This window comes from Mytilus edulis, chromosome 6 (genome assembly GCF_963676685.1).
Source record: "Mytilus edulis chromosome 6, xbMytEdul2.2, whole genome shotgun sequence".
Classification (NCBI taxonomy): domain Eukaryota; kingdom Metazoa; phylum Mollusca; class Bivalvia; order Mytilida; family Mytilidae; genus Mytilus; species Mytilus edulis.
Window position 1 is genome coordinate 60,897,695 of NC_092349.1, and position 26,295 is coordinate 60,923,989.

The 26,295-nt window shown below is 33.1% G+C and overlaps 2 protein-coding genes across 2 annotated transcripts in view; one reads left to right on the forward strand and one right to left on the reverse strand.

The window, feature by feature from the left end:
- Positions 1–11,217, forward strand: part of LOC139528030 (uncharacterized) — a 29,771-nt gene extending 18,554 nt beyond the window's left edge. The window contains exons 11-12 of the mRNA XM_071323813.1: positions 1,149–1,202; positions 6,514–11,217. Of these exons, the coding sequence (XP_071179914.1) occupies positions 1,149–1,202; positions 6,514–8,666 (2,207 nt within the window). The 3' untranslated portion in view covers positions 8,667–11,217. The remainder of the gene's footprint in view (positions 1–1,148; positions 1,203–6,513) is intronic.
- A 233-nt stretch (positions 11,218–11,450) lies between these two features.
- Positions 11,451–11,879, reverse strand: LOC139526529 (26S proteasome non-ATPase regulatory subunit 10-like). Its single transcript, XM_071321686.1, has one exon. It carries the CDS (start codon positions 11,877–11,879, stop codon positions 11,451–11,453), a length of 429 nt encoding a protein of 142 aa, XP_071177787.1.
- Positions 11,880–26,295: the final 14,416 nt, after the last annotated feature.

The following is a 26,295-nucleotide window of genomic DNA, read 5'->3' on the forward strand; positions in this document are numbered from 1 at the left end:
TAAGAATCTCATAATTCGGGTTAAATAGTTCTATCAAACAATTCAAACTAAAATCTTCCTTTTTGTTACTGTAGTTTTTCAGTCTGATCAAAAACTTTTCTTTAAACAAATACATCAGTATCTCGAATTTGAGCAATGTTCTGATTACTGTATAGCTATTATCTGTTACGATAACCACTTCATACTTCTGCAACTAATATTTGTTGCACTAAAAGAAATACTTACACATATTTCTAATAGATATAGGAAGATGTGGTATGATGTGCCAATGATACAACTCTCCATTCAAGTAAGCATTTATAAAAGTAAACCTTTATACGTCAAGGTATGGCCTTCAATTTAGAGCCTTGGCTCACACCGAACAGGAAGCTTTGAAGGGGTCCAAAAATACTTGTGTAAAACCATTCAAACGGGAAAACCAACGGTCTAATCTATATAAAAACGAGAACCGTGACACGTATGAACTACATAAACTAAACAGACGACTCTGCACGATGCATGCATATGCAAACATATCAGGACAGAAATTACGCGTTATATCAGATAACACATGTTAAGAGTTCTCCACGTTAGAGAACCCTTGCAACAACTCTTAATGAGGTTGTAGATGGCTTGTTTGCATTGCAAAATCATTGTCTCTATCAAAATATCTGAAATTCCTGTAAAATGCTAAACAGAAAGTCTCTGAACAAAATACAACATTATTGTAAAAGGAAGTTCAAATATCAATCCCTTAATCCCTCTCCTTCAATAATGCAAAACATACATATTATAGTAACTGTGAAAGGTTTGACGTCTTTAATATGCATAAAATAATTGTCACTGAATGTTAAGCATGTAACAATAAATTAAAGACATTAAACACATAATCATGTGTTATACTTCTAATAAAAAAAAACTGAACACATGCTCAACAAGCGTACATCTTTGTGAACTTTTCGCCGTCACCAATGAATACTTGATATTACGATATGTATTTATTTTTTCAGTTTGATATGTATACTTTTATATTTCCAATTAAATCGGTATTCAATATTTAACTTATTCTAAAAGATCATTTTTGCTTTCAACGTGTTATGACCAATGGTAAAACTATCAAACGCTTTTTTCCCAGAAAATGATTCTGTTTTCAAAATCTATCTTTTTAGAAAAAATCATTCGACAGATTTCACAGAGCATTGTGAAAGAATCAAAACAAAAAAGTAAGTACTTGTCATACTGTTTTCAACTTCTTCGGAATTTACTTCAAGACGGTTATTATTTTAAAAAATCATGATATGATAGATCACGTGAATAAAAATATAACAATCTGACATATCTGAATATACATGTTGCATCAATTTTCTTAATAAAATCTTCAAGAATATTTGTAGATGTTAGCATCTTATGGTGTTTATATATCTCATCTTGTAAGATATGCTCGTGTAAGTCAGTTAGTAAGAAGATTATTTATTATAGTGACTTGTGTAATTAAAGTAGTGTGTCAATTAACATAGTTTAACATAATATATATATATATACATACACCCGATCCCATGGGTATATAAGTCACCTACAAATTAAATAGTAGAGTGTATGCAACAACGTATAATATTTAAGCGAGAGAAATTTGTGTATTACTGAAAAAATTATAACACCAGGGTTGCCGATATCACAAATTAGTCAAAACATTAACAAAATTTTATCATTAGTACAAGGAAATCCTTTGTAAATATAATTCAACATGCAGACATCTTATACGTTCAGGAATTTGACATCCATTTTTGTTATGGTAATATCTTATACAAAGCACAAAAATATCGGCATTCACCTCAAAAGCTAACAAAACCTTTAAACAGACTAATCAAGAAGAGCTATAGTTACGATACTGTTGTCAGTTCATTTAAGGTTGCATATTTTGGCGTTAATATTGATTCACTTACAGGGTCTTTAAATCGGAAATAAAAACATTTATTCTAAAATCAGTTGTTGGCATGATACGGGTTATGTTCCTCTCATATATTTTATGATGGTATAATACTAGACCCAAACAGTAGGATTGTACTTCAATGAGTTCTGGAGCTGGATTGTCATTAATTGCTAGTAGCCCTTTGTTAATTTATATTTCATTGTCATTTTGTTTAGGATTTTTTTTTGCCTATTCTGACATCGGACTCGGACTTTTCTTGAACTGAGTTTAACTGTGCGAATTGTTGTGTGTTTGTTTTTCTACTTTGGCCAGTGGTATAGGGGGAGATCTAAAAAAAATGTTTGACCCCGCTGCCTTTTTGCGCCTGTCCCAAGTCAGGAGCCTCTGACCTTTGTAAGTCTTTTAGATTTTTGTCGAGCGTAAGGCTTTTGTTAAAAAAGTGAAACATATCGATTCTACATTCCGACGTCGGCGTCGGCGTCCACAAATATTCATTCTGTGGGTAAAGTTTTTCAAATTTTGATAATTTTCTTAAACTATCCTGGATTTCTACCAAACGTGGACAAAAGCTTGTTTATGATCATGAGATAGTATCCAGAAGTAAATGTTGTAAAAAAAAAACAATCCATTTTTTCCCTTTTTTACTTATAAATGGACTTAGCTTTTCTGCCAGGAAACATTACATTCACTCTGTGGTTAATTTTTTTCAAATTTTAATAACTTTCTTAACTATCCTGGATTTCTACCAAATTTGGACAGAAGCTTGTTTATGATCATAAAATAGTATTAAGAAATAAGTTTTGTAAAAAAAAATCCATTTTTTCCTATTTTACTTATAAATGGACTTCGTTTTTCTGCCCGGAAATATAACATGTTAAAAAAAAACTTTTTCTTGTATTTTACTTTAAAACAGTTTTTCTTTCAGTTAACCTAACATACAGTCTGCAGTAAAAAAACCCAACAACATTTGTTAGATTCATAAACTATCCTTGATTTTTACCGAAGTTGAACAGAAGCTTCTTACAATCAAAAGCTTTTATGGGGAAGAATATTATTATTATTTGTTTTACTCAGTCTTTGTGAGCCTGTGATTAACAGAAAAAGTAGTCAAGACACTTTTTTCCGCAGAACCCTTACAAATTTTTAATTTTAGTTTCTTTCGGAGCTTAGTTTAACGACCATTATCACTACTAGTATACATTTGTTTAGGGGCCAGCTGAAGCACGCCTCCGGCTGCGGGAGTTTCTCGCTTCATTGAAGACCCATTGGAGGCCGTCGGCTGTTGTCTGCTCTTTGGTCGAGTTGTTTTTTCTTTGAAATATTCCTCATTGCCTTTCTCAATATTATATTCTTTAACTTTACTTTCATCTATATATAGGATGTTTTCTCACTAAATAATTCAAAATTTTGTGACTTTGTTGAACACATCTATCCCAACGATCTAGAGATAAACGGAACAACATATATATACTTTGACTTACATAAAGAAATTGACAATGAGGGTCGGTCGAAAACAAAACCGTACGACAAAAGAGATGATTTCTGCTTCCAAATTGTGAACTTTTAATTTTTTTGTAGCAACATCACAGCAGCGCTTGCATACGGGGTATATATCTCACAATTGATATGATATTCCCGAGCTTGTATTTCCTATCATGATTTCCTAGATGGAGGATTTTTTCTCACTTGGGAGCTATTTAGCAAAGAGTTCCAAATGGTGAAGTTAAAATCACCCCTTTGTAAATTTTACCGACGCCATCACGAGTTTTTTTACCGTTATGGTAGATCAATTTCATAGATGATATCTGATATGTTCTTTATGTCGTTTCTACAATCCTGTTCCCTTTTCACGAGAGTGACCTACCGAATTACACTATTTACCGCGTTTGTAATAATATTAACAACACGGCAGGTGTCACATAGGGAGCAGGATCTGCTAACCCTTCCTAAGGAAATGAGATCCCCATAAGTTTTGGTAGGGTTCGTGCTGCTTAGTCATTAGTTCTCTATGTTATGTCGCGTGTACTTTTATTTGTTGGTTTGTCTTTTTCTTTTCTAGTCATGGCGAAGTCAGTTTATTTTCGATGTATGAGTTTGAATGTCCCTCTTGTATCTTCCCTCCTTTGTAGCGTGATGTAACGTGAATATGTGATATACATTTTCATGGATTGAAGAACACCTGTATTTTAAGTGATACATGATTTAGTTGTTTGCAAAATTTTGCATACATTTATAAAAATGTTTAAATTAATATTTCGTTTAACATAGAATTTCGTGGTTCATCGTTACCCAAGAAATTCACTTAACATTTACCGAACGAATAATAGTATCAGGAGCTGTAGAAATTGTTCAGTTTTACCAGTTTACAGGCGTATGCAATATTATATCGGATGATGCTGATGATGCTTTCAGGGCTAAAGAAATTTAACCTTGCGACGCACCTTATCACGCTCCATTCTGGAGACTATTTGACTCTCTCAGTATTCATTATTATCATGTTTGTTATAATAATATAAGAAGAAATTATTATTTACAAAAAGAATACTTTACAGTTTGGTACGCTTGTATCTGCGTTGTTAAAGTCGATTTAACATTTTGATTTGCATTATCGTTACAAAATATCTTTGTCACATATCAGCAATGATGTGTAACAGTTGACTATCCACTGACATTTTAAACTATTTGATATCATCCATATGATTCATTTTCCGATTGTTACATGTCAATAGTAACATGATACCGACCCGGCCTTAATGAGCGATAACTGCTTACCTTTACTGAGCATCAATTTTTAAACTTAATCGTGTCACAAATGAATGACCGACTATTGGATTTTATTCCATGTTTATTAGTATAACACTTTGTTAGTTAAATTACACATAACATAGATGCATAATGATGTTTAGTCTTGTACATTATTATCTCTATGTATCGCGTTAAGCATATATTTTTAAGAGAAAGGTTTAGTATGCTCTGTTAAGGCTCTTTTGATTTTTTAATGCTCACAGATATGTTCCGTACGTCGTAACTACAATCCCTTCCCTTTCATGAATGTGACCTACCGAATTAGACTATTTACCAGTTTTGTTATCACATAAGCAACACGACGGGTGCCACATGTAAAGCAGAATCTGCTTAACCTTCCGGAGCACCCGAGATCACCCCTAGTTTTTGGTGGGGTTCGTGTTTTTCATTCTTTAGTTTTCTTTGTTGTGTCATGTGTACTATTATTTGTCTGTTTGTCTTTTTCATTTTTAGACATGGCGTTGTCAGTTTATTTTAGATTTATGAGACATCATAATGTTTTACCTTCGCTCAAAAGGCCTTGCACCGGGTTTTAGTCGTGCAGGAGACCAAGAGACCCTCACAGGGCAACTCTTATCCAAACAGATCGGAGTCAAATACACCTGTCTACGAAGGAGGTATTAATAGAGATACAAAAGATACCAGAGGGATATTCAAACCCGAAAATAGACTGATAACGCCATGGCTACAAAGGAAAAGAAAAACAGATATACAATAGTATACAAAACAAAACATAGAAAAATAAAGACTTAACAACACGAACCCCACTAAAAACTTGGGGTTATCTGAGGTACTCCGGAAGGGTTATAAGACCCTGTTCCACATGTGACACCCGTCGTGTTGCTCATGTTGACGCAAGCGCGGTAAAAAGTCTAATTCGGTAGGTTACATTTGTGAAAAGGGAATGGGATGTAATTACGACACGAGGAACATATTCGCTTTCTTCTGTGAAATGAATGCTCTATAACGGTCAACGGTCGTAAAGGTTTCGGTAAAATTTACGAAGGGATGATTTCAACTTCACCATTTGGAACTCTAGGTTTAACAGCTTTCTAGTGAACAGGAACCCTCTTTTAAGGACATCATGATAAAAAATACAAGGACGGGCATATTGTAACAATCACTGCTGTAGTGTTGCTTCATAGAAATGGAAAGTTCATAATTGAAAAGTTGAAAGTATCTCTTCCTCCAAGATTACTGGCTTAGATAACAAAGATAAAATTGCTATACAACTCGTCTCTTACTGGAAATGAATTGTTGTATACAGTTATGAACAGTTAGGGTCAGGCTGTTATTTAATTCTTTACACTGAATCCGATGGATGTGAACTGAATGCCTTTAATAAAATTTGATATTGTTGGTTTCAGAAATAGCGTTTTATGTTTTGTTTTTTATCTGTGTTTGTAATTTGCTACGTTTCGATCTTATTTATAAATTTTTTCAAACTTTTTATTTTTTTTATTTGCGCAGTCCTTAAACAATACGGCAACTGTTTTTTATGACTTGAAACCTTTCGTACTACTGTTCTGCCATTTCAAAACAGATGAGGTTTGAACTGAGTTAATGTATGATTATGATTTGCTTGCATTTAATGATGGTTATCATCTGTTTGTGACAACTTAAGTGAAGACATTCATGTCGTTCCAATATAATTTGTTTTAATTTTTACACGTTTTATTTCCTTTAATTATAGTTTACTCATTTTCTTAATTTTAGTTGTGTGATATTGTATACGTTAACAAAAATCTTAGTAATTACAAAATGAAGCTGAATTTAAAATTCAACTCTTTTCTTTTTAGAATTCGACAAGACAATTGTAGAAGTGTGGGAAAAGAGAGACATTATTTATTATGAGACAAGTGTCTTCCCTATTGTCTTAGATGGTATTGAAAAACACCATTGTGTTACCCTGATAGGAGCGTCTGGGGATGGAAAATCGGTTACTGCTATACACGCAGCACTTAAATACAGACATAAGACACCTCCTTACGATGTTTTAGTAATTCACGGTTCGAACGAATTACTCGATTCCATAAATATGGAAAGACATCAATTTATAGTTATCGACGATCCTTTAGGAAAACAATGTTTGAATGAACCTTTTCTTGTTGAATGGGTACAACTATCAAAAAAACTTCGTGATTGTCTTCATATTGTTCGTATCAAAATTATTGCCACAATTAGAAAGCCACTGTTTGAAAAACATAAAACACGGATTCATGAGACCATTTTTGATACACATGTTATCGATCTTTCTTCTGAGGAAAATCGATTATCCACTCAAGATAGGACGGAAATTTTGGAAAATAATATCAAGTTTACAGGAAAAAAAATAGACGATCAAATTAAAAAAACAATCGCAAATGATGCATATTATCCAGGATTTCCACTTTTTTGTCATTTTTTATCGTCAAATCCTAAACTCGTTTGCCATATTAAAGTAGATCTTTGTATGGTTCTTATAAAATATTTAAAAGAATTTATGATATCGGAACCATATCATTATTGCTGTCTCGTCTTAGCATTTATGTTTGAAAATGTTTTTGATGTAAATGATTTCACTTTCTGTCACGATATCGAATTACCAGATTCTGATATGGTGGACAATAAAAAGATTATGAATATTTTAAAGTCTTGCAACATCAAAATAGAAGACGAAAACTGTATTTCAAAATTGAAAAGCGGATTCGAAGCCCTTTCTGGTGCATATTTTATAAACAATCGTCCGGTATACAAAATTTTACATGATAGCATAACAAGTGCATTAGCGCATAATTACGGAATCGATAATATTCTAATGTTGCTCGAATACAGTGGTTCGTCAATAATAAGAGAATATGTGCGAACTAAACCTGACACATCTGAAGTTGATATTGTTCAAATAATAGTTCAACCTAATTATCAAGGTAAACTAGCGAAACGATTTATACGGGAACTTAAAAGGGGAGAATTCGGAAACGTGTTTTTAAATCCTTGTTTCACAGATACAAGTTTCCAGGAAATATTTCTGAAAACTTTAATGGCAATAAATCCTCCGGAATTACTAGAAATGATGTCGATTGCACCAGAAACAGCAAACGTGCAACTGAAAGAAATCAGAGAATATACAAAATTTGCTTTGGATGACGCAATTTTAAAATCAACACCAATCCACTGGCTTTGCCGAATAGGCCTTCATAAAATATTAAAAGAGGTGCTTTTGAAAACTGACAATCAACTTCAATTTTTGAATAATCTTCCAGTTCACACAACACCTTTACATTTTGCTGCAGGATATGGACATATTGAAATCGTTAAGTATCTTATAAACCTTGGTGTAGATATAAACCTTAAAGCACAACTTATATTGAAAACTGATAAAAACATTGGAGAATATTATTCCGGTTTCCCACCACTATTATATGCAGCAAGACAAAATTACCCAGAAGTTGTTGAATATATGCTGCAACATGGTGCAGATCCGAATCTTGTGAGAGATCATGGCGGCTCCCCAATGCTCCTTGCTGCTGATAGAGGGCACACAGAGGTAATTAATCATCTCCTTAAATACAATGGCGATCCTAATCTTTGTTGTGATCATGGAACAACACCAATAATACTAGCTGCGCAGGATGGTCATTTGGAGACCGTTATAGCTTTGATAAAAGGAGGAGCCGATGTTAACAAGCAAAAGAATGAAAAAGAAGGGAAAACATCAGCTCTGTTGGCAGCTGCGAAACGGGGTCATATATTGTGTGTGGAATCTTTAGTTGAAAATAGTGCTATAATTGATTTATGTGACACAGAAGGCTCAACACCGTTATTAGTTGCCGTACAAAATCAGAGATATGACACGGCGAAGTATTTATATGAAAAAGGAGGAAAGATCAATGCCACTAATATTAAAGGCGAATCCCCGAAACAGCTTGCAACATCTTTAAATATAGATATCTTTTCAAATGAAGGAACATGAACTAGTATATCAATTTATTGATATTTCACGTCAATCGCATTAAGCATGTTAAGATTGTTCTATGACTTTTAACACTATTCCCCAAACCCCATCGATAGTAACTATTCTCTTTTTATGCGTCAGATTTGTATTTAGCTAATGACTTGAAGTAGGTGGCCTGTTGAAAGGCAACATTTCTGTCCCTATCCAATATACCCTTATGTTCCAAAGGCAGTCTAAATTTCCCCGACCATCATCCCGGATGGCCTCTATTACTAGACCTACATATTGTATGTATTGTTAACTCGTTCTCGTCCTGAACATGCATGAAATATTTGCCACTTGACGTTAAGCAACCAAGAATCAATCATTTGATTTGGCCATTTGATAAGGGACTTTCCGTTTTGAATTTTCCTCGGGGTTCAGTATTTTTCTGATTTTACTTTGTAGTAAAATAAGGAAATAGTGCAACATAGTAAAATTAAAGAAAAATGAGGAGGTTCGTCTTTCACTCGAGGTACCTAAAAAATCAGAACATCAGAATAGTGATTTTATATTTCTTTCGATGTGAAATTAACATTTTATGACGTCAAACACGCGAAGTAATGCAAGTGGTTTTTAAATTTGAGAGAAGCTTTATGCGCTTTTTTTTTGTTAAATATATGTTTGTTTTGAGATGTGACACAGTGATGACTGCTGTACCCATATTTTGACTATTTTACATATTATGTCTGTTTTGTTCACGAATCGTTGTTAATATTATGAAATTTGATGCAACTGTCATACAAGTGAGAGGTTTAGCGCTATAAAACTAGGTTCAATCCACCATTTTAGACATTTGAAAATACCTGTACCAAGTCAGGAATATGACAGTTGTTGTCCATTCGTTTGATGTGTTTTGTCATTTGATTAGGGACTTTCCAATTGGAATTTTCCTCGAAGTTCAGTATTTTTGTGACTTTACTTTTTGATAGAATATATTATCTAGTTTGTCTGAAGTTTGTGATCTTCATATTGTATACATCCTAGTTAACCAAGTAGTCTAGGACGCTTGAGACAGTACATTCGATGTTGCCGCAATGGCAAAGAAAGCGGGATTTAAATATTTCCAAAGCGGGATTTAAATCCCGCTTTGGAAAAAATGAAACATTTTCTAAAGCAGATCAAACATTGTTTTGTTCAATTTAAGACTTAGATAAACTTGTGTTCGAAAATGTTGAGCTTAATTGAAAAGAAGAATGTACGTAGAAGTAAACGGATCAGTGCCTAACCAAAATAAATAAATGGCGTCCGTAAAATTTACGAAGGGATGATTTCAAACTGCACGAAGAAGTTCTGCCTCTTCAGTGCTAAATAAAGTAAAAATCTTCAGGAATGTTCCTTTGTTAAGCTCTTGAGTGTTGGACAAAGTTTTAAATTTTTATATTGATGTGGCCTCAAGCATTACCGTAAAGAAGTCATTGACGATATGCGTATCATGTGCAGATTATTTTGATTCCTCAGTGTTTATTTTACAACTGGGTAAATTCCTATTCTGTTTGACTTTTAGCAGGATGTCACCATTATGAAACCAGTAGTTCGGTTTTAGAATGAATAATGTTTACTAAAATTATCTGTTTTAAAATTTATAAATGTTTTTTTCATGTGGAACATAATAATACAGGAGACAACTCTGTAAACATCAGCTGAATGTTTCAAACACGTTCGATTGTTAAGGAAATATTAAGCTTCTCAAAGATCATTACTAGTGTTTGTCAAACTGCTATATATCCAATGAAATATTTCCAATAAGTGTGTGATTCAAGTTTTTATTAAAGTTTGATATTTTTGTCAAAAGGTCAAAGTAAGCATTTTTTGTCCAAATTTTATGGAAAAATAAATTTTAGACAAGGTGTTAAGTACCACATTAAGAGTTTATTTTATCTTCCTAACGTAAAGCACTGATTCAATGTCTAAGTTTGGCATATTAACGACATGTGTACAACGAGGTCGATACATCTAGTTTGGATACTAGTTTCCGAGTGTACCACCAGTCGGTAACCAGTATATTGTGGTACTGGTATGATAAAACGATAATTGTTTACCACATTATTTTGGAAACGATGACTGTAAAGCAATCTAGAGACTTTTACCATTGACTCCTTTCCAATTCTGCCTAAGCCCCCACGTCAACCGTTTTATTCTAAATGTTAAGGAACATCTAAAATCATCCACTCCCCCTTCTAGAACATCAAATGGCCGTAACTTAAATGTTGTCATTATAAAAGGAATATGAAGCAAATGTGACTTAGTGTACCTTTTTTTTAGTTTAGATAGATACTGTTAAACTTTGTTATTGATAGTAGCCTTCCAAATGTGCCAATTTTGAGTTCTAATTAAAAAACAAAACTAAAAAAAAACCTATAATAGTTTTAGATATATTATATATTATGAAGCAATTTGAAAATTAAATGTTCATCGTATAGTGATAAACATATTGAACTATATATGCGTTGCATGATATAGTTGCTACATATGAAAACCAAAAACGTAAATCATTTATATAATTGACCAATCAAAGAATCTGATTTTATATATTCTCATTTAAATTGTTTTATAGCACATAGTTCATTAAATGAATTCAATTTCGACGATTTTGTTAGCTTAATTGGTGATTTACTTTCGATATGTTTTTGCATTTATATCCGTACCTAGCTTGATTAAAGATTTAGCATTTTCATTTTTTAATTTGAAAGAGCACCAAGTAATGGTGATGTTCTATGCATATCACTTAATTCTTCATCCACGTTCTTCTCAATTATTGCTTCAACACAATGTATTCACGAAACTAGCTGTCAGAAACAATGCAGATTGTTTACTTTTTTCTTCACTGTTTCGCAAGTTGACTTCAGCTTTACCATCTATCAAAGTAAGCATGGTTTCAAAGTGACTATGTTGAGCTGCTAATATTAACGATGTAGTACCGTCGTAACATGTAAGATTTGGGTGTCCACTATTGCTTAGTAGATAATCAACCATTCCTTTGAATCTACGTCTGGTATCAAGAATAAGTGACGAACTGTCGTTGGTATAAATTATATTTGGATAAGCTTTATTTAGAAGCAAACAATCCACTACATCTTGATGATTAAGACTTGCCGCAGCATGCAGTGGCGACCATCCCGCGTATTGTTCGTCTATTGCATTATCATCGTCAAATGTTGCATTTAATGTTTCGTTAACATTGACTCCCATGTCTTCTATGAGATATCTCACTACTTCTAACTGTCTTTGTCCGGCGGCAATATGTAAAGGTGTTTATTTTCCTGGGAGATTATTTGTAAATTCTTGTTTATTGTCTGACCGTGAAATAACTGATTCCAATACTTTGTTTAGTCGTAAGCTGCAAAGTAAATAAATAGACTGGAGTACATAATGAAATAACATTATCTAAAGGGCATTTTGTTTTATTTGCACTTTCTAACAATGGGGTTTTTTTTTGGGGGGGGGGGGGGGGGCGAAAACATTAAAGTTGATAATACATCCTTTTGATCTAACACTTTGCAAAAACCATCTTGGAAAATGTTTTGTTCAACCATAAATGATTCAAAAAATACCCGTTATGTTTCTTTGTTCAATGTCGCGTACAAAACGTTTGGTAACTGATGGACCAATTGTTCCATGACATGCTAACTGCATGGCTGAGAGACAATAAATCAACAAAGTTGTCAATTGGTATCAAGTTCGTCTAGATTCAAAAGAATTCAGCTCTAAACAAAGGCATTGGACGGTCCCCCTATGAAGCCTTGTTTGGTAAATGTGCAACAATTAGTGGGGTGCCCAGTATCGAAAAAGGCGTCTAGTTAACGAGTTTGAGTTAACGGATAACACATGTTTATATTTATATGCAAACTATTGGAAAATCATTATATTTTCCAATCATGAATGTCGTCGTAAGCTACCGTGGTCACGTTTTTCAATTTTTTGGGTTTCTTAGGGTACCCAAAGATACCTCATCATACAGGCAATCTTCAACACGAAAAATAGAATTATTGCTTTCTGCGTTATTTGTTCAAATGATGCTTATCATTTAGCTTAAAAATAAAATTTATGATATAACGAAAGATGAAAAGATTTATATAATCTAAGTATAAGTATTTCATGGTTTTAGTAAGACTATTTTTTTAGCTGAAGTTTACCACATTTTGAACGAAAGAAACTGTATTGCGTGTTACTTTCCCGGGATTTTTTACTTTGATTACATTAATAAGGCATGGTTCATATGTGTGCCAAATATCTTTCGTGTAATGTTAATCGGTGCGAAGAAAATAGCAATTTAAAACACAAATTTAGTGATAATTCTGCCTTGATTGAAACACGCCTTTTCTCGTGCCGTTAATCGTTTTGTAGCTTACACTATCAGGTCATTAACTAGGACAATTGTCACTCACTTCAATTCTCTTTTTTTTGCCCGTTGTATGTTTTGAATAGTATAGTTAGCTTGAAGATCGCTGTTTTGTTTTAGGAAATATTTTTTTGTGGTCTTTAATAACTATAACTGTCTTTTTGGATTGATAGTTTTGCTATAATTGTAATATAAAAATCGAATCCTTGGGTCACGTTTCAGGCCCAGAATATGTCATACATTCACAGTCCTGTTAAACTATTCCCACTATTAAGCCCTAAACGAAGTAGGAATGAAATACAATGGGATAAGTATGTTATATGTCAGGGTTCTTCTACTGACTTGCATATTAAGATGTGAGGAATTAGCACAAACAAAAGCTCTATGGAGGCTATGGAAGCACGGAAAGATCATGTATATTTTGATATATTGCATAATGCTGCAGACCTACCCACCTTCGTACTGATGATTACAAAATATTGTACCACCATTCTTGCTATAAATCTAACATTAGCAAACACAACTGCTGAATCAAGTTTTTGTCTGTAAAAATGGTTCAAGTCATATACATGTATAGAAGGTTGTCAAATTCCTGACTGGAAAAAGTTTCTTTGAGTCAGTGAAAACCAGCCGGCCTTGATCAGATTTTGTGGCAATCGATTGTTCAGTATCATGGTAGATCAACAGTTACTATGATACATGAGGAAGGAAGTCATTTATCTAGCTAGCACTTCCAATGAACATAAATCTGCTCAGAATTAGTAGTCATGTTTTAAGAATTATTTTGTACACCTGATGAAGTAGAAAGTTGCATAATTTTACATGCTTTTCATGTAGACAAAGAGTTCGGTGTGAACGGAATCAAGGGTAGGACAATAATAAAGTCACAAGATACAGATGTTCTGATCTTATGCGTTCATTACTTCCCCTACATGCAGCATACGCATGAGCTATGGTTTCAAACAGACACCATAACTTGCACACAACATTTGCGCCGCTATATACCTGTCCTCGAAATATGTAAAAGTCTCGGGTTTGCCATATAAAATTCTACAAGGTGCACATGCTGTAACATGATGCGATACAACGTCATCCCTGTTTTGGATCCGTAAGCGCACTGTTTTTTAGTCTTGATGGACAACCCAGATGATTTCATCGATTTGTCAAACCTTTCTAATTGTGACATCGATGAATCTATAGATGCAGCTCCAGCTCTTGTTTTTAGGCTGAATGATCTCTAGTCAAAACTCAAAATAGATCATTGTGACCTTAAAAGAAATAGCGTAAAATTGGCTACAATTTTAAGATTTCTCCCTGGTCAAACTTCCTCCTTGTGAATTTACTTTTAAACAATATGTAATAAGAGCTTCACTCCAGACATAAATTTGATCTCTTCTCATATAACAAAATTACCCTAACATTCTCATTTTCAGTTCGGATTGGAAAAGAAGAATGACTGTCTATCCCGAAAGTCAGATGTCATACATGTCATATTAAGCTTGTACTTATACGGGGAAATCGGCCTTTTCAAAGGGTTATATTTGTTTCGAACAAAATCTATCATGTACAAATTGATGCCCATGTCAGGCAAATGACATAATAAATTATATCTCAAAATGCAAATACTCGTCTGGTTGCAGTTACAAACATTGATGACGACGAAGATGACGATACATATAAGATTTCAATTTTCTATTTGTGCCTTATGAATCATTGTTAGCTATCGAATGAAAATTTAGCAGTCAATAACATTTTCTAAACAATAAATAAAACATATACTCAATTTTGAAATCGTGGAAGATATAGTAATAATCTATCTAGTGAGAAAAGATATGTAAAAAAAAATCCTAGCATATGGTCTCTGACCTTGACGTGGTTGGGTGGGCTTAAACTACAGGAGACCATAGAAGAAGTAGATAATACTAGCTTCGATCATAATTTTCTATTTGCATTTGTTCTTTGTTTTTCGTGTTTTTGCTCTGCTGTTGTCAGGTTGTCTTTTTTTAATGTCCCTTTGGTTTCTCACGCCTTTTTTTGTTTGCAATTGTTTGTAAAATAGATCGGTTCTGTACATAACCCTCTCCCTTATTATATTTTTTGAATACTTGTAAACATTATAGCCAATTGTTGTTCATTTACTCATCTGTATATGTAGGATGGGGTGTTTACCCGGTTTCTAATAGACGTTTTGTTTTTTTTAACCTTTAACCCCCCTTTTTTTTCTCCGTTCGCAGTAATTTTTACTTCTTCACAGAGCTTTAGTTTATACTCAACCAAGTTTGCAAACTCCCCGGCAGTTCCAGTTCCGATCCGCATACGGGCCCGAATACTACTCTACACTAATGGAGTAAGGGAAAACAGTTCCGGAACGGAAACGATCATTTATGTATACTATTTCACACCCAATAACAGAAATTTGATATTTACCTAGAAATTGACGAACACCTTACTATCAAAAGACGTGAAAAACAAATTTTGTTTTCGACAAATTATTGAAGTTAAGATCTAAAAAACATCTTTGGATCTTACTTGTAATGAATTGAATACAAAAATTGCAAATTAAGAAATTTAAATAGTTCAAGGTGACTGTTATTTAACAGCTGTTTGAAAATTTCAAATTTGCACTCTTTTTGCAAAGAAGTCGATTTAAAGTCATTTTAGCGATAAATTCTAAATGTAGATACACACGTTATTTTTCTATAAATTAGTTGTTTTTATTTTGCTCCAAACGCATATATGTATGAGAAACCAGCTATCGAAATGTGACTGTGCATTTTTCCGGAATTTTTGCTTTGACCTTTGACCGTGAAATATTGCTGACCTTAGAAAAGGAAGAGGACTTACTCAAGCTTCAGACAGATCTTGAAATGATCAACCTGTAACTGAAAATAATACAGAAAACATTGTCGATGCCTACGATATACAAGAATCTATTGCATAACCAAATGGGGAATCTTCTACTTCAATCACTAATGAAACGCAAAAGGTAAGTTGAAAATAGTACTAAGAAAAATAAAAAAAAAAGACTCTTTAATCCTGGCGGGAGCTTGAACTAAAGTATAACAGTACTTCCATGTAATGTATAATAGATAAACCACAGGAATGATATTCGGAGCTTAAGAAAAAAAATGTCTGCTTACTATGAGGTAACGGTTTTTGTTGAAGGCCGTATCGTTACCTATAGGTCTTATCTTATATACTATTCTTTCTCTGGCGGACGGTTGTCCTATTGACAAGCATACCACATCTTCGTATTTTTTTTAAATTGAGTGTTAAATCAAACGGTCATTATGAACAAAAAACGTTATAACCACAAAAATGTAACTAAATTTTAAAAACTGATTTATTCTAGTCAAGCTTTATAGATATTTATAATTACACCAAATGATTTTTTTTTACCTGATTATTAATGGAAACTATTTTTTAGGATGTCTTAAAGTGCGTTCTATGTATGTGAAAAGGATACATCTGAAGCTCATATGTGTAATAAATGTGACAAACACATTCATGTTATATGTGGTACTACTGTTGGTAAAGAGGGATACGGTTCGAGGGTGGTATGTGCAAATTGTACAATTGAAACCAACAGAGTTCGACATCCATCTAGATCCATGGACAGTCAACTGAAGCAGGCAAACATTATGATAGCCAGGAGCAAAAAGGAACTAGGGACGGCAGAAGTTGGTCTAACAGTTGCCGTACCAATACCTATGTTTAATAGAGGGAAGGGTGACAGCAGAAATTTACGCGGCCGAGTCATTGAGGTAAGCTATTTAATCAAAAGTTTGACTGCATCATTGAATTTGTCATATTTATTAAATATTAAACAGAAAGAAAACCAGTCAAAGTAAATATGTTTATGATAATTTAGGAAGGGGGTTATGGGACTAGGACCCCTCCCCTCTTTTTGAAAAATCCAGGATCTGCATCTGATGAAAATATGATGCGGATTAATGCCACAAATTCAGTTGAAATTAATTCTACTCTCAGAAATAATACTTTATCGATATGAAAATATTCAAAATGCCTGCATAAGAATTTCATCTGTTTATTTTTTTCAGATCAATGATAAGGGCAATGTTGATGTAGCTACAAGATTTGGACAACTCCTAGGAACATTTTGATCAAATGAGATGGGAATATGTAAACTAAATTAAATTCTGGAAAAGGAAATTAATTGTGAAACAACTTTTAGTGTACGTGAGGCAGCAACCCATCAGTCATTATTCGGAGGTCAAGGATTTTTCAAATGTAAATCTGAATGTTTAAATTACTGGTGCAAATGCAAGAAAAACGGGAGAAAGTGCAATAGTCGGTGCCACAGTTCGACAACAAATGATTTCAACACAAATTTGTATCAAGTTTTCATGTTGTATAAGTAATATTTGAAGAGTTTAAATATAAAAACATATTTTATCTGTGATTTTATTTCCAGTAGATGACATTTTAAACTTCAGTTCTCGTAATGTTATTATGTAACAAATGCATAATTTTCTATTTAATTGAATAAATATCTTTTATTTACTCGCATTTATATTTTAGGCATTTAGCTTAATGCCTGGACACATTTTTCAGGACTTAAGAGTAATGCCTAACATCATTTAGGCATTAGACTTAATGCCTGCGTTAGTTTATTGCCTAGGATTTAAGCTTAATGCCTAATTTCACTTATTGCCGCTAACATGTATATATGCCACTGCTTTTGATATACTGTTATGCAAAATTGTGTACACTTGTGGATTGAATGTAAAGAAAGATCCAGGTAGTGCTTCAAGGTTGCACTTTGTAAATCACGTGTGATTTGCAAGTCAGGCCTCTTTTGGGGAGAAATTGAATGTGCATTAAATACTGCTACTGTTTACATAGTTGTTGCCATGGATGCAAAGTAATTTTTTTTAATTAAGACTTGATTGGAGAATTAAATGGATATAAATAAAAATGTCTATTTATTAAACTTATTTTTCAGGAGGACTGGAAGACATTTGGGTGTTGAGTCAAATTTAATGGAAAAATTCAGTGCGAACCTGCAATGTTTATAAATGGAGGGCAGTAAAACTTGAAAATATGCCGCACAGCTATATGTTTTTATTAGTGCAAAAAAAAGTAGTGCATGTCTCCTTTCCAGGGAAATATAACATTATCCTCAAAACTTCCTGAATGAAGAGTGACTGCATATGCAATTAAGGCAGTTCCTATGGAAAACTGCATTGCTGGTTTTACACAAGTGCAACCTCAAAGCCATTTTTCAAGTTTAAGAAGCAATTGTTCTTTCAATGTTAAATGACATGATTGTTAATTTCCGGGAAATTCTGAGGTTAGGGAAGGCGTACAAGCATTTCTGTCAAACGATCCGTTGTACATGAATGCTAACACAAGACAACAGTTATGATAACGTAGCGGTTCTGAATCCGAAAATTCTGTCACGAGCTCTTTAACCACAGAACTTGGATTTACTTTTCCGCATTTTATTAAACTTGAATCAAATAATATTTTATGACACAGCATAGGACATCCCAGATGATAACTTTCATTTACAACATGTACAATAGACTGTTCAAAACCACTGTCTATCTTTTTTCTTGAATATTTAAAAGTGTTTTCCAAAATACCCATCTTTTCATCTATGGATAATCAGAATGGTTTGGAAGAAATATCTATGTCATTAGAGTAGAATATCGTTTATTGCTATTTTGTGCATGTTTCCTTTGATCTTTTTTTGTGATAATTTTCATATCATGCTACTCGCTTGAGATGGAAAATTATCGCCAGAAACTATGCATGCACGTGGCGTTGCTAACGAAATTGACATGAAAGTGACAACGTCGTCAAAAGTAAAATAGCGATAAACAGATTATCATTGGTCATCTCAACTCGATTGCATTTCTCGCTTTCGCCGTGACCGGCTCAAGCGAGAAAATCAATCTCGTTGAGATGATCAACGATAATCTATAAATCTCTCATTCAAATATCATAATATCGGAATTAAGATTTTATCATAGTTACCAATATTTTTATTTAACAATACTATAATGAAAAACGAAGCTCTAGACCGAATCCTCGTCTTTATACTGCTTTTGGTGGGGTTCGTGTTGCTTAGTCTTTTGTTTTCTATGTTTTGTTTTCTGTACTATTATTTGTCTGTTTATGTTTTCTTTTTAGCCATGGCGTTGTCAGTTTATGTTTTATCTATGAGTTTGACTCTCCCTCTAGTATCTTTCGTCCCTCTTTTCAATCAGGGCCGTCGAGGACAATTAAGAGATAACTGTATTGTATTTGAAGCTTGAAGGACGTCCATCGGTACTTTTACTGTCGCAAATTTAGTTTACCTGGAGACGCGTAGCGGAGACAGGTAAACGGGTATTTGCGACAGTAAAACTACCGATGGACGTCCACAAACAATACAGTTATCTCTATTCTAATGCAAAACAAGTTCATAATTAAATTTCGATCATTATGTTAGTGTAAAATCTTCACTAAAGAAAATTATGCGAAAAGATGTTATCTTCTTTGGTCCATACACTAGGTGACGTCAAAGGTTTGCTTCCGGCTTCAAACACAAACACAAACACCGGGCGTTTTCTGGCTTCTGTGCCGCTTCAGAATTTAATAAAATTTGATAAAAAGAAAGTCGACTATTGGGCGCAACATGTGAGTTTTTTTTGGCTTAATCTTGTAGAAATTACATGTCAATACATTCAGCAATTCAAAATGTCGGCTGCCTTAGTGAGATAGAGAATTTTACGCAAATGTCATTCAATCAGAACCATTGATACAGAATAATTGCATTAAAATAAATCTCTCCTCTAAATAAATTGATTTGTTTATTCTTCAGGGTCACCTATAGGCTAAATTGTATAGGAATTCTTTTAAAATTGTATTACAAGGCTGCATGTATTGCTGTCACAGTTTTTCCTTCGCCAACAGCGCGCCTTTCATCGTGACACAATTATTATTGTCAAACTTTAAGGCATCTTTGATCGTTTTAAAAAAGTGTTTTTAGTAATGAAAAGCATCTATCTGAAATTATCTTTTCGAGATTTTCTTAAAGATATATATCAACAACAAAAATCTGTGTTTGACACCCACAGTACAAAAGGATATACAATTGTGATTTTATTTTCAAAACTATCATTTTCATTTACTAATCGTTAGTCTTAAATCTCACTTATAGAAATGTATCACTTATCTCTTTGAAATATACAAAAAATATAGTAAGTACGTTTACATACCTTATAATGGAGATACAAAATATGTATGAAATTAGTTATTAAAGGTACCATGATTATGATTAAGTACGCCTACAGTGCATATTAATCCTACAGTGCATTGTATTAGAAAAAATGTTTGTCATAAACATATATCTTGGGTGTTTCAAAGCACCAATATTTTTTTGATTTGTTGTGTTTATATAATTCTTAGGAAACTTGAGGTTACATGGTAACTACACAAGAAAAAAGGGGTGAACAATATAAAGTACTGGACAAGATAAAACTGTATTCGTGGCAAGGATTTCTTTATTTGAAGCAAAGATAAAATCTGCACAAATATTTGAAATGTGCAAACATAACATGTTTAACAAAGACTAATAGGGGAAACTCAATATTGGTATTAAACATGTTAAACATATTAAGGGAAACTGCAAATACAACGTTAAACTTATATGTAGTATCATTTGTAAAAATTCAAATTTAAGTGAAAACTTAAGTCTCATAAATTTAAGACAAAAAGATGCTGTCTTACATCATACTAGATTTTTCTCAAACTATTGAACTGATTATGACATGGTATATAAAAACTTGAAAGTAATGCATGAAATAACCAGTATTACAAATAAAACAATCACATTCAGTGTTTTCAACAAAAACGCTTTCTTTAGGTGTAATAGCGCCAAATCAAACTACGCAGTCATTTGGTGTTTCTATAGAATATTTTGGAAACTTTTCGTTTATTCTTCCTTGTTTGTGACATAGTAAAATGCAACTTATTATTATACGTAAATAATTTATTTCATGATGCAAGGCGTCTTCTGATTGAGTGACGTTATTTTGTTATCAGCCCATAGACATAATTTAGTCATGTGACCGTAACGTCATCAACGTTTTTCATGATTTTCTACGGTTTAAAATGGAATTTAGAATCAGATTATAACAAATTACTGTAATATTTTTTCTGTCTATTCGAAATAACATAAAAAATGTGGTGCATACTGTTAAATAACCCGCTAAGCACGTTATTCAGTGTGCACCAAATTTTTTGTGTTATTTGTTCATAGACAGAAAAAATATTACAATCATTCCTTAAATAATAAGTTGTCACTGATACAGAAAAATAAACTGCTTATACGTCGCCCAGAGCACGAGGTCCGTGTTCATCAATCTTTTGTTATCCATGTAATGTTTGATTTGGGGCAGGATTCTATGTGATTTATTTGCAAAATGGTTTATAATTTCACTGGTATCGTAAGCTTTCACAAACCCTACTGATCACTTTTGATGAACAAAATTTCTATTCTAAAAGAAACAAATATTATTCTATCAAATTTGATGAGTGATAAAAAATAATTTTAGCATTCGGATAAGAATATACCATTTTTGACTGTAATATTGGTTTATGACACAAGAATTTTTCACTGAAATGAAATGTAGGATCAATTTCCTAAAACTGTCAAATTCAATGGAAGATATTTGTTCGACCTTTCTTCGTATGCAACCGGATATTACATACTATGATTTGGTGGTATTACACCTAAAGAAAACGTTTTTGCAAGACGACATCTACAGCGATTTGAGCAAAATTTCATCGAAAAATCCATTTTAAGCTGCATCATGATAGAATATAGTGTGACCAATAAATGATCAAATATGTATCTTATCGACTAGTTCAAACAGTTGAATATGATACAAAAGATGACTCTATGATGATAAATTTCACTGTGGAACCTATTTGTCTTCATTTTGTATGTTCTTTTTGGTCCATTTATACCTCACATTTCAAAACCGCTACTTTTTAGACCAATAAATACAAATGTTGGGGTAACTTTCACTCAATTATTAAAGAAATGTGATAATTAATTAATGATGAACATATTCAAAATTTTGGGAATTTTCGGTCCCAATGTTCTTCGCCTTTGTACTTGTTTTGCTTCTAACCATTTTGGTCTAGCGTCACTGATGAGACTTGTGTAGACGAGAGGCACTTTTGGCGTATCAAATTATAAGCCTTTGATAACTATTTACAACACTGGTTGAAATTCGACCCTGAGTGTATCACAAGCCAAGTAGTCAGCACTTCGGTGTCGACATGAATATCAAATGTATGGTAATTTTTTATGAATTTATTGTTTGCAAAATTATGAATTATTCGAAATACTAGTACTTATGATCTTCATATCCCAGGTATGGATTACCCTAACCTTATTTGGCATAAATTTGAATTTTGGGTCCTCAATGCTTCTTATACATCGTTATTTTCTCATAATTTTAAACATTGTGTTAAAAGAAATTTTGCCGACAGTTTTCCATAAATTGCTACGCACTAGGTATTCTATTTGACAATTGTATATATTGAAGAAAAATAAAATTTAATAAAATTGCTGGCAATGGATCAAGAAATATTACGCGACTTTATTTTTTATGGAAATAAGCTATTAGAATTTGCATTAAAGAGTAAACATCGTCGAAAAGACTATTTAAGTAAAGGTGTTAACAATATCTAAAGGACCATTTGAGAAAAACTTGAGTATATTTGCAACCAGTAATTTAGTTGGTCGGTAGGAAAATCGTTGTAAGTATCTTTTGTTAAAAACCGTTTATTTATGGTACGCAAGAAATAAAAAAAATGTTAATAGTGGTTTCTTTGTAATTATAGAGATCGGAGTCAAAGCTTTGCTTTTTTTTCCATCGGATAGTTGAAAATATGATTATGAATATGATAGTGAATCAAGTCTCATTACCACATTGTATGTTACAAACGCTGGTTGAAATTAAATACCATATGTATGTTTGAAAACGATAATTTCAAGAGGACAAATTATCACTGCGTCTTGTTTTTCATGGAAAATAGATTTGATTCGAAGCAATGGAAAATATGATATTCTTTAGTAAACTGATACGCCAGGCGTTATATTTTATTGATATCACAAATAGCCATTTGTTACTTGCCAAATTATGTTATAGCTGTTTACGATGGTGTTTCAGAATATTTGAGATAGATTTCAAACAATTAATGAAACAAAGTACAATAGTGTATATATCTATAATTTGAGATTAGTTTTATATTTTCGTCCGTTTATTAAGGAGTACACGTAAATTGATGGGCCGATAATCCCTGTTGATTTTTTCTATTGTTTACAGGCAGTTTCGGAGGAAAAGTGAACTTTAATGGGACACTTAGAGCAATAACAAAATAATGTCAGTGGAATAAAATTTAAATTTGTGACGGGTTTTTAAAATTGAATTTTTCTTGTTATCATGAAATAATTCCACGTGGAGGACATAAACGTAGTGTTCTACTTGAGTATGTAGACATGATGACTGTTTTCAATTAGCTGTAGGCTTCAGATCACAATTAATTCCCTTTGCTCGTGGTCTAGGAATGTAGTCCCTATAGTAAAAATAGGTAATTTCTTTCATAATTTTTTTCTTTGCTTTTTCTGTGCAAAATTGAGTGTTTCTTGGTTAATTTTATTAGAATAGTGTTTGAATGACTTGTTCTGATACCCAAAACTTGATTATTTTAAATTGAAAGTTGTAAATTGTCATCAGTTCAAAGGTCAAATTTTTGGTGTTTACTTTCTTTTCGTCGGTTAGGTGAACCCCATGGATGTGTATTGAGGTGTTACGGACGAATGCACTGATGGATTTTTCTGGCATTGCAATATTTTCCTGAGAAAAGTATGATCTTCATGTGGAGTAAATGTCATTTTGTTAGAGGCGGTGTAAATTTTTTTATATGTCATTACTTTTACAAAGAATGTATAGGCAAATTAATTGTGTTCTGCGGCCTAGGAGACGGGTGTTGATTGCACACAAAAAAAGACTTTCTGACCTTATTTTTTACAGTATTTGAATAACAATCACTGTTTTAGAATCATAATGAAAAGGACAATCCTTTGATATTAGTTTAAAGGAGAATTTTTAATTAAAAGTTCAATCAATTTCAAAATTATAATTTTAAAAACAAGAAATTTTAATTGTAGTATCAAATTGTAAAAAATAAGGCCACAAAATTATTTTTAGTGTGCAAATTCATACTCTAATGTGCACTGACATGACCCTTAACCTAAACAAAGTTAAAATGGAGGCATTTTTTGAAAAGTATCTCACTAAATTGAGTGAAAATGCAGTGCTTGGCCAAAATGGAGAATGTAACATTTGGACTGGGGCTTGTACATCCAATGGCAAATATGGAGTTTTAAATTGCAAATTTCCAAATGCAATTGGATGGACAAAAATAAATGTTCACAGACTTGCCTACATGATAAAGCACAAAAAATTCAACTATCAAGGTTTTGATGTGTCACATTTGTGCCACAATTCAAAGTGCATAAATACTGAACATCTTTCACTCGAACCGCATGGCTTTAACAATAGCAGAATGACTTGTGTCTCTGTAGGGAAATGTTTAGGACATCCATGTCCTCTACATCCTTGTAGAATAGAACTAAAGATGGCAAATAATAATTTGAGTAAATAAATAATATAATTTTTACTTATTTGATGATTAAACATGATAAGTATACATGACTTTGCTAACCAAAATGAATATGAATAAAGGCCTTACAAAGTAATTCTGAAACAACAAACATCAGTCCTTTGAATAGTCCAGTGACAAGTTATAATCAAAGTCATATTAAGTTAAGTGAAACTGAAAATCTTGTGTGATTTTACATCATTAAAGTCTTTTCTTTACACAACTGGCATGGTCATCCAGGACAGGATCAAGTTGACCTTTTTTATATACATCGCAAATGTTTGCTTTATTTAACTCCTTGTATGTTTTATGCACAATTAAGTTTTCTGCCTTTTGGGAAAGTTTACGGTGCTGTACCTCTTCTCTTTTTTGATATTCTTTCTGGTATGTACATTCTCGATCGGTACTGTCTAAGAAGGCATTTGTACGGTCACTAAGTTCAATACCCAGTCTGTGACACTTCATTTTTGTTGACGTACCGGGTGAATTGTTACTTCGGTGGACAGTAGCAGCAAGTCGACCTTTCATGTTTCTGCTAAAGTACACATTTTTAGGCAAATTTGCACTAATGGCCCTATGTGTAGCTTCATTTTTATTGGTATTGTCATACAGTTTCATACTGTCTAGGGCGTTGATACTTAGTTTCATTTTTAAAATTTCAAATAACAAATGTTTATCATTTTCATTCATTTGCAGGCGTGTGATCTGATATGATGAAAGAAATATGGATCGGTTCCACCAGTTTTTGGTCTCGGCACCAGCACAGACTATGGAATTGGTACTGCACATAGAACAGTCTCCATCATAACACCTCGTGGTAGCTTCAAAAGCTTTTGGTAAGTCTTCTGATATCTTCTGAATGTCACGACCATACACTTCCATGAGATGACTGGTAATTAATGAAGATCTAGCTTTTACGTCCTGGCTGAAAAGTTTTTGAACTATTTTCTTTTGCTCTTTTGTCCTGCAACCGAACATTTCGTCACTAAAATTGGCACGCATAGCTGCACGAAATTGTCCATTTCCCAGATGGATAGGATCCGCTAGCCGCTCTACTTTCCACATTGGATGCAGAGCTTGAATGGCATCATTTATACCATTTGCAGATCTACCATCACCATCTGTTGTTGCATATTTAACAAGAATTCCTTGTACAGCTAGCTGGTTACCAATTTGTTTCCCAAGGTCATACTCTGACAATGGAGCTGCACGATGTAGATCAGCTGTGCACTCTTCATGTCCATTTGGACATTCAACAGTAAATCCCTTGCTGCGTAACCATGCGCCTGTCCAACACATCTGATTTAATGATGCGGTTGCAACAATGTACTTCCGATCTGTCACTGTCTCAATACCAACTGCACATGCTTGATTTGCATTCTGACCGGGTTTCTTTTTGCTTGTTATGGTATTACTTGAGTAACGCACATCAACAGTTAGGTTTATTTCGTTTTCAGGGGCTCCTCTCTTTCTATTGACAGCTTTAACTATCTCCAACTTATCAGCCATGTCATCTTGGTTAAGTTCAACTAATTTATCAGACACTTTGTTTGATGTTCTTTGCATACTACTTCT

What these genes read in the sequence shown, in the direction of transcription:
- LOC139526529 (XM_071321686.1), bottom strand. Translation starts at nt 11,879, where the DNA reads ATGGGAGTCAATGTTAACGAAACATTAAATGCAACATTTGACGATGAT.